Source organism: Hevea brasiliensis, chromosome 2 (assembly GCF_030052815.1).
Source record: "Hevea brasiliensis isolate MT/VB/25A 57/8 chromosome 2, ASM3005281v1, whole genome shotgun sequence".
NCBI classification, from domain to species: Eukaryota; Viridiplantae; Streptophyta; class Magnoliopsida; order Malpighiales; family Euphorbiaceae; genus Hevea; species Hevea brasiliensis.
The window spans coordinates 98,305,073-98,315,070 of NC_079494.1; the positions used below are offsets into that span (position 1 = coordinate 98,305,073).

The window sequence follows — 9,998 nt, forward strand, 5'->3', positions numbered from 1 at the left end:
TTTGATGGTCGCTTTTGTGAACCTGTAGCTTGTTGATGATGTTCAAGTTGCCACATGGAAAATGGCTATTATGTAATTAAAAAAAAAAAAAATACCTTTGCCTATCGAAGTTTACAAGTTCTATTATAATAGAGAGTATTTCTCTTGTTGCTATCTTTTTTTTTTTTTTTTTTTTTTTTATGAGAGCTTTTTAGGTTGTAATTGGTTGTTGATATTATGGCAAATAGAAAACAAGTTGTAATGCTTGATTGTAATGTATGTTAAACCAGAGGACTCAATTTCCTCTCCACAATTAAACATCCAAACAAAATGTTAGAGAATTAGATGGGCAGACGGAGAAGATGAAATGGGTTTTCTGATTCTTTGATTTTTGGGTTCGCTTATTATTTTTTAAAATTTTTTATTTTAATTAAAAATAATAAATTATTTTTAATATTTAGAAATATAAAATTAATATTTTATTTAAATATTATTATTTATTTTTTAAGTAAAAATGGGTCTATACGGTTTTATTTGGTGAAAAATAAAAATGAACTTATTTGGACATGTTAAAAAAATTTAGGGACTTATTTAAACTTATAATTATTTTTTATTGTGTTAAAGCCAATATAACATGCTTTTGGCTGGAGTTTTTAAAGAATTCAGTTAGAAGGACTTTAATAGATATGAAATTAAAGTTCAATGATTTTTGTAATATATATTAAAATTAATGAACAATATTGATACAATCCATTCAAGAATAATGTATGAAAATTAGTCGTATTTGTTTATATTGTACATAAATAAATATTTTCATCTTTTAATAAAATTATCAAAATTCATAAAATGATGTAGGCTCTATTCACTTTTGAAAAATAACTTTTTGTTTTATATTTTTCATTCTAAGATACTTCTAATTTCATTTTCTATAAAAAAAAAGAAAAAAAATATAAAAAATGTATATAATTTTCTAATTTTAAAAAAATTATTTATATCTTTTATAATTAAAAAATAAATCATTATAAAATATATTTAAAAACTTATTTTATTTTAAAATTTTTTAATATGTGTTATTTATTTATTTTATAATAATATATTTTATTATTGTTATTATAAATAAATATTTATTTAATTTTAATTATAAAAATTATAAATATAATTTTAATTATTAAAAAGTCATTATCTTCTATTTAAAAAATATTTGAAAAATAAAACTTTTATTATAAAAAAAGTAAAAAAAAAAACTTAAAATTATTTTTAAAAAATTGATTTTCTAATTATGTATTTGAAAAATTGACATATGTAAATACAAAAGTCTATTTTTTAATATTTTAGAAAAAACTTATAAAAAATTACTTTAATTTTCACACGTGAACAATTCTTAATTTTTTTTTCTTTAATTAAAAAGTATTTTAACTCATATTTTTAAATAATTCAAACATTAAAAAAATATGATAAATAATTTTTTACGAAATTAAAATAAACAGAGCATTGGACAAGTACATTGTATTCATATTCTAATTTAAAGAAAATAAGACTTAATCGCTTAATGTCCAATTTTATAAGAATTTGAGCGCAAATGATATAACGCCATTTCCTCAAGAATTACCCAAGTTCGAAAATTCGGTGAACTCAAACAAAAATCCAAAGCTATCTACGAAGTCCTCCATCTAAATTTCTGCCCTGAGCCCACGAATTCACCACCGTCTAAATCCGCTCTCTGTCTTTCAAATACACTCTCACACACATAAGAGAAAAGAGGAGAGAGATCATCTCACAGATAACCCACCAACAACAATCAATGGCTGAATCACCCCCAACAGTATCTCTTCCACCTCATCCTAATCACATGGTCCCACCCATCCCATCTGCAGATCCACCTCACCCATTGTTACGCTCTCTCCAATCTCCGCCACCGCCAACTCCTCCGCCACCTCCTCCACCACCGACTTCAGGTCCCATTTTCTTCAAGAGACCCTCTGTTAGGGTGACCTCTGAGTTTGACAGTGATAGCTCCTTATTTCTCCATAAGGTGTCATGTAAGTTATTTGATAGCTTGGCTAAACTCAAGGTCTCTTTCCGGAACAATAATAAAGGAGAGGTGTCTGAGCCCCAAATTGCCTTCACTTCGAAACTCCTATCTATTCACTATGATCTTGCTGACCAAAATGCTCTTATAAAAGGCTCCTTTGATGTGGGTCCCACCTTGCAATTCAAGGCTGCCCATGATGTCAAGGTCCTCACTCTCTCTGTCTCTATCCCTTTTGGTAGATAATGTGGGGTTCTTGGTGGATGCTAAAAGTTCACATATTTTAAAAGATATATATATTTTTTTGATATACTATATTTTTAAAGAGTTGAAACTCCGGGATAGTTGTGAATGTGATTGACATAATATAAGCCAATGTGTGTGCATCTAAGCGTGTATATGTGTCTGTGTGTTTTCCCCCAAGGTGTTTGGTGATGAAATTCTGATATATGGGTTTTGCTGGTTTAAGAGTGTAGTTTTGTAAATAAGTTGATGCTATTCAAAATTTGTTTCTTCTTTCATATAGCAGATCGCTTCTTAGCTGATAACCTGGTTCAGGGTCTGTCCTAAGTCCAGCTTTTGTTTAAATGTGCTTGATTACCATCCTTATTATTTATAGGCACTTTCTACTATATTAATGGTTTCTTTGTTTTTCCTTGCAATGGGTTTAACCTAATATAAATGCTTATTAAAGATAAAAATCTTTTTTTTAAGTTGGTCTTGTTAATTATAGCTGGACTATCCTATCCAAGTTGATTTACATGAAAATTGAAATAGCCTGAAATAGCAGAAGTGGGATTGGTTTGGAAATTGGAATAGATTATATTTATGCCAATCAAATCAGAACTATCTAGTGTTTTCCTTCTTTGTTTGATAATAGGCAAGCTAAATCTTTTGTGATAAATTTTTCTATTTCTTATGCTTGGATTGTCCAAATGGGCAGAACCTGAACCATTTGTTGTCATCAGAATGATTAGGCTCTTTAAAAATTGTCACCCACTATGCTGCATTTATGGGTTAAATGAATGAGACATGAAATTATATGATTGTTGTTAAATGTGTCTAACCCAGGTTTAAGGCCTTTAGTGTTGATTTTCAATAGTAATCTATTTTATACTCCCTCATAGTTAGTTAAATGGATATTCTATTGATCAGGTAAATAGTTATAACAAGTCTGGTACAATTATGTGAAACCATGGTAAACACCCACTCTTGAAGCTATAGTTTCAACTGATGAGTAGAGCACATATCCACATGATATATAATTTTGGGTGTATGAGACAACCCAGTTTGTAGAAATTTCCATTTTTGAAGTTTTTATATCATGGAATATTGATGTTTCACTTACATTTGTAGTTCATGTATTCTTAAAATGAAAATTCTTGGTGCTTAAATTGGTATGTATGCATTGGATTACTGTTCTCAAGCATTTTACTTTTGTAGTAGAGATATTGCCTTCTAGAAAAATAAATATCGCCTCTCTGTTTGATGGTTTGATATGCATTTGTCATCATATGATTCATATAATTTGAAATGTCAGTTAAAGTTGTAGAACCTTGTTGACATTGCCATATTTTTCCATTAGGCTAAAGAAGGAGAGGTGTCAATGGTTGCAAAGCTTGCTGATCCTGGCTATGCACTTGAGCTGTCAACACCTGTTCCAACAATTGGTTTAGTAAGTATGATCCTTGGCATGCTATTGAATGGCTAGATTCTGAGTGCTTTTCAGCCTAATGCGGCATCTATTGTAGACATATTATAGACAGCCACTTAATGTTCCATGTTTTGTTGACCAAGCTGTAGTATGCAGGTTTCATACATGAATCAAATTTCCTTTTCTTAGATTCTTAGTGCTGTGGATTTGGAATGATTGTTTTTAGAGGCATTAATTGGGGATAATGATGAAACAAGATAATTTCTCCCCTCCCTCCCTCCTGGTTTTGTTAAGCTTTATGACTATCCTAACTTTGCAGCCAAGAGCAACCTTCAAATTCCCCCTCGGTGAAGTTTCACTTGAGGAGAGAGAAGATGAGGAAGTGAAGAGATCATTGTCAGTAGGTGGAATTGTCAAAGGCCAGATGCTGAATGGACTATGCACCGCACAATTCAATGATGAAGATTTGAAACTAAGATATGCCTATAAGGTGGTTTCTTCTCTGCATGATACACATTGTAATCTTCTTCTTCTTCTTCTATTCCTTTTATTTTTAGGTGAGGGATTGGAAAGCAAGACCTTCTCTTAAGGAGAGGTTCAGCTACTAGCATGATCAATTTTACTTGTATTCTCTTGTTGATTGTTAGCTGTCCTCACTTTCTGATTGCTAATATCATATTATTACTCTTTAAGTTACTAAAATTTGCAAAGGTAAATGTTTAACTTTGGCCTAGGTGATTGCCGTGTTGGTAGCATACTTGATGAGTTCTTTGGCCTTCTTTTATTACCCTATGTAAATGATTTGTTTTTGAGAGTTGTTAACTATTTGCAGGATGCAGAACTTTCATTTATCCCTAGCATTTCTCTGCCTTCAAATGCTGTAGCGTTTGCATTCAAGCGTCAGATCAGTCCCAATAATAAGTTGAGGTTAGAAATCTCTCTCTCTCTAACAACCCCCAACAACACCACCAACCACCCCCCTCCCCCCCCCCCTCTCTCTCTCTCTCCTTACGCTCTTTCCTTTTGAGGCTTGTGATTCGCTGGTTGGATCATGGTAGCTTATGGCTGGGATTGGAATTTACTATTGGCTTGCAATGAATTAGTTGTATTTTGCAACAATATAAACTTTAGATAGAAACATTGGGAAGAATCATCACAAGAAGTGAGGGGCATTGGCAGATGTAGCATGGGGGCAGTGTGGCAACTACCCCCCACTGGCTTTTGAAAATCTTGTGCAGAGTTTGTGTATTTATAAAATTGCTCCTACTCAATTACTTTTTGCCTCCACTCAATTGCCTACCTTGCTCATTGTTAACTAAATGTTAAAAGGTCACATTTGTAATTTTATATAAATCTTTAGGTTTTCTGCTATAAATGTTTGATAGTATAGATAATGAGAAAATTGTGCAATGATTTCAACATATGAAAACACATCGTGAACAATTGTAATTTTTATAATAATATTTATTGATTTATTCTAAATTTTATTTATATAAATATATATGTTTTGTGTACGTCACCCCCACGGACAAAATTTTCTGGATTTGCCACTAGTGAGGGACATTAGCAAAGATGGTTTGTACGACTTAAGAATCACAATTGGCCATAAGATCAATAGATCATGAAATGTTAGTAGGAAACTTTCCATTTTATTTACTCTTATAATATTGGAATTATCAATATATTACGATTAGCATTTAGAAGCAATCTACAATTATTTTCACCAGCTTAGGTGGGACAGGCGTAGTTGGAGATGCAAACACTAATTATATAGGCTGGAAATATCTAAAATTTGACTGGATTTTGGCTATGCTGAAATGCTCTTGAGATAAATGCTTATAGATGCACATGGATGTAACTAAGAATATAATTTAGATATCTAATGGTAATGCTATGCCATTTCTCGGATTCAAGTATGTGTTTGGAGTTTTGTGGAAGTCATCATTCCTTGCGTTTGGTAAGTCCCCATCCAGGTATCCATGTTTGTTCTAGGCATTTGATTGTGTTCAACATGGGTACACTAGGATAAAGCAGCAAATGGAAGTAACAAAATGTTACAGACGTACAGTTCCAATAAATATACATGGTGTGGTTCTTAACAGAACAAAGCTCTCAAGATGGTGGATTGCTACCTTGTAAGAAGTGTCATACCTATTTCTACATTGCAAAGGAATGTTTACTAAAGTCGTCCTTACTCATTAATATGTTTTGGGTAATTTATTATTTAATTCCTAAGTTTTGTAACACTTTTGTCCCTCCATTTTGGAAAATAGGTTAAAATGTTCCTAAAGTTTAGTTTTTTTGTGTACACTTTAGTCACTTTGTCCATTTCTAATCGATTTGGCCATTAGTTAGGGGACTAAAATGATCTAATGCTAGAGAGTAACATATAATTTCTACTTTATCCTCAGCTCTCTCTCTCTCTCTCTCTCTCCCTACACTTTCCAACTCCATCTCCAATAGCTATCCTAGCCCCATCACCATCACTCACTGCAACACCAACACCAGCTTCTCCATCGTCTTGTGCTCCTACTCCATCTCCAACAAAAGCTCCATCTCTAGCTCCAACTTCCCCTGCATCGTCAACCCCTTCACTCCATCACAGACTCTTGCTCCTTAACCTCCACCAAGTGATAACATCATTGCTGCTAGGGTTGATAGAGTTATCCTCACTGGAACTGTAATTTTAGGAACTTTCTTGGCCATTATGTTGGCCTAGAAATGGTTTGGAACTTGCATCATTGACTTAAATTAAATCATTATTGCCTTTTCCCTCCAGCTATGGTCGATTCTAGACGCAGCACTAGGTGCTCCAATCATGGTAGCAGATCAGTCAAGAAGAGTAGGTCTACCAAGGGAACGACGAGAGTAGGGATGACAACAGGTAGAGTACTTGCAAAAATTACCTTACTTGAATCTGATTAATATTCTCAAAGCCCGAATTCGACCCAAACCTAATTGAAATTTATTCTTAACTATTTGAGTCCGTCTCAAACCCGATTATTATTACCTAAAAAATATTCAAACCAGTTTAATTTTATATATTTTAATTAATAATCTACATAAAGATTATTTTATTAATAATTTATATTTTAAAAATTCAATAATTTCATAAAATATTTAAATTCTATTTTATTAAAATAAAATATATAAAAATTTTATAAATGTTATAAAAAACATTTATTTATATTTAATTAAGTATTTGTATAAATTGATTCGGGTAATGGATGCCCAACTTGTAAAATCCGAATCCGAACTGAACTTGTCACGGGTATTATTTTTTAGAACCGAACTCATCTCAAACTCGATTATATACTATCCAAAATTGCCTATTAGGGTTTGATCGAATTAAGTACCTGTAAACACCTAACCCGTTGCCATCACTAGACGGGAGATACCTAGCTGGGAGTGGGACTAGGGTAAGGATGGAGTAGGGGTGATGCCCAGTCGAGAGTGGATGCGGTGTTTGAGGGCAGATCGGGTGGTGGGGTTGGGTTTGAGTGGAGAGATGGGTTTTGGATTGTACAGGACGCAGATGCAGATCAATCAAAGAATAACTGAGCTGGCATTAATGTTTATTTTAGCTAACTAATCATTAATTTGTTATTTCAGCTAGTTAGGCACCTATTGTGTTCTGTTGTAACTAACTTTTCCTTGATGTTTCTAGTTTTTCCTAGCTGATTCTAGAATTATCTTTAGCTCTATATAAAAACTCAGTAGATTGTTCAATAAGGATAACAAGCTCATTTCCTTCTTCAATTCTTGTTATAGTTTCAGAGCAATAATCGCTGCTCTAATTTTTCCTGAGATTTTTTTTCTTCTGTTTCTGTTTGTTTCTTGTCAGGTTCCTAATTGAATCTTCTTAGTAGTAAGTCTATGGCAAATCAAATTCCTGATCATTTGTCTAATCCTTCAAATCCGTATTGTCTTCTTCCAAATGAGAATCCTATGTTAGTTCTTGTTTCTCCAGTTCACCATGGATCTAATTACCATTCCTGGGCAAGAGCTATGACAATGGCTCTGCAATCTGAGAATAAAGTGAAGTTTATCGATGGATCTCTTCGAATGCCTGCTAGTGCTAATCCTTTGTTTTCAGTATGGGAAAGATGTAATACTATGGTTTTGTCCTGGATCACGCACTCTTTATCACAATCCATTGCACAAAAGCATCTTTTCAATTGATACTTGAGCAGATGTATGGAAGGATCTTATAAATAGATTTTATCAGGGAGATGTTTTTCACATCTCTGATCTACAAGAAGTAATATATGCATTCAAACAAGGTGAACTTTCTGTAACTGATTATTTCACAGAGTTGAAGATTTTATGGGATGAATTGCAATATTTTAGACCTATTCCTCAATGTTCTTGTGATAATGTAAATGTGATGCTCTTACTACTGTTAAGACTTGTAGACCATATGACTGTCATCAGATTTTTGAAAGGATTAAATGATCACTTTAATACTGTTAGGTCACAGATGATTGATCTGCATCTGCCTCCTGTAGTAGTTGGAATTCTGTAATTGAAATGTTGCAGATGGGAATTTGTTTTTGTTGCAAATTTTGTAATTTGTTGATATGCTCCCGATGGAATTCTGTAATTGAAATTATTTGCAAATGAGAATTTGTTTTTGTTGCAGATTCTGTAATTTATTGATTTGTTCTTATTGAAATTCCATAATTTGTTGGAATTCTTTTGTATAACCAGAGGGATGAGAGAGAGAGAGAGAGAGAGAGAGAGAGAGAGAGAGGGACAAAGGTATGGTGGGTCATGCAAAAGGGGAAGGGAAGGGTATTTTAGTCTTTTCAATTACGACTAAGGGCCAAATTGATTAAAATTGGACAGACACGAAAGTGTAGATGGAACTAAATTTTTGGGAGGTTTTAATCTATTTTTCAAAATAGAGGACAAAAGTGTTAATAAGATAAGTTAGAGGCTAAATAGTAAATTAACTTCTGTTTTTAATAATATTTGCTGAAAGTGAACAATCTCAAACAATTCCAGTAGCAGAGGAAGGGAAAATAAACTGTGGTAACGTGCTACAAGTTGCAGACTTGCTGTGTGGATTGATGATTTGAAAACTTGTTTGTTATGGTATCAAATGTGTTGTAGAAATTTTTATCATATTTTATATCTTCATTTTTTTTCCTGCATTAGTCTCTATTCTTTATTTGGTTTCACATTATTTTTTGGTTCACTAATATGCCAGCTACTGGTACAACTTTGATTCCAACACCTGGAGTGCTGTGTACAAGCACACATATGGTAAGGATTACAAATTTAAAGCCGGTTATGATTCAGAGGTGCGCCTTGGTTGGGCATCGCTTTGGGTAAGTGTTGCTGTTTCCTCAACTTTGTTGTTTCTTTGTTTTTCGCATTATGACATTCCAGTTAATTTCATTGATTCTATTATCTTCATTGTTATTTATTCTTGTCATCATCTTATGAATTACACACGATCACTAGAGATTTGTGCGAAATCATAAATATGGTGATAGTGAAGATTAGTAGGCCCTCACCCCTCAACAATCAGTTTAATTCATTGCATCCAATGACTTGAGGTCTGGTTCGGCTTTATAATGCATAATGTTGTTCTTTTAGGTTGGAGATGAAGGTGGGAAGGCAAAGACTGCCCCAATGAAGATGAAAGTCCAATTTATGCTTCAAGTGCCGCAAGATGACATCATGTCCTCAGCGTTAATGTTCCGTGTTAAAAAAAGGTGGGATATACTGTAGGTTAGTTTCTAAGAGCTGCTCTTTTCTCTGTACATTGTGGGTTCGATATGAGAGTAGCAGTGCGTAATGTTCCAATGTAATGTGCATATTGCTGAATAATGACAACAAATGGTTTTGACAAGTTTGTCATTTGAGAAAACTACTGAAAATCATAAATATCATTTAATTGGTAAGCTAGAGTATCCATCAAGTATAAGGAGAGGCTAACTACAGGAGGCCTGCTGTACTTGTTTTAGGTATCAATCTTGATATGTGATTCATTCATTTCTTTCCCATATTAAAATTTGAGCAAATTCTGGAGCTATGCAGGGTTCTTGATATCTTGAGATTGAGATGCATTGTTGGCACTAGAGCCGGGATAAAAGAAATATATTAGAGGCAATTATATCAACTCTTCATATTTTTACAATCCAAAGCTTTCTTTTTCTGAATTGTTGCTTCGTGTGCAAGATTTTTCATTTAAGCAGAGAACTAATGCTACTTTTGATAGGCCGTAATGCAATGTAATGCAAAATAGCTTCTAAAATATAGCATTGTTGAGGGAATCGCTATATCAGAAAGAAGTCATTCAAGATCCAATCAAGAGTATGTTCGAAT

At 33.1% G+C, this 9,998-nt stretch overlaps 1 protein-coding gene across 3 annotated transcripts; it reads left to right on the top strand.

Annotated features, from left to right (window-relative positions):
* The first annotated feature begins 1,538 nt into the window (after positions 1-1,538).
* Positions 1,539-9,574, top strand: LOC110645929 (outer envelope pore protein 37, chloroplastic). 3 transcript variants are annotated; one of them, XM_058136253.1, is made up of 7 exons: positions 1,540-2,215; positions 3,594-3,683; positions 3,982-4,152; positions 4,495-4,588; positions 5,569-5,619; positions 8,875-8,995; positions 9,267-9,522. In XM_058136253.1, the coding sequence occupies exons 1-7, from the start codon at positions 1,781-1,783 to the stop codon at positions 9,304-9,306; spliced, it is 1,002 nt and encodes a 333-aa protein (XP_057992236.1). In that variant the 5' UTR covers positions 1,540-1,780; the 3' UTR covers positions 9,307-9,522. The 3 variants fall into 3 exon arrangements, with proteins under 3 accessions (XP_057992237.1, XP_057992236.1, XP_057992233.1); XM_058136250.1 differs by lacking the exon at positions 5,569-5,619 and having other exon boundaries at positions 1,542-2,215; positions 4,495-4,589; positions 9,267-9,574; XM_058136254.1 differs by lacking the exons at positions 4,495-4,588; positions 5,569-5,619 and having other exon boundaries at positions 1,539-2,215; positions 3,982-4,180.
* Positions 9,575-9,998: the final 424 nt, after the last annotated feature.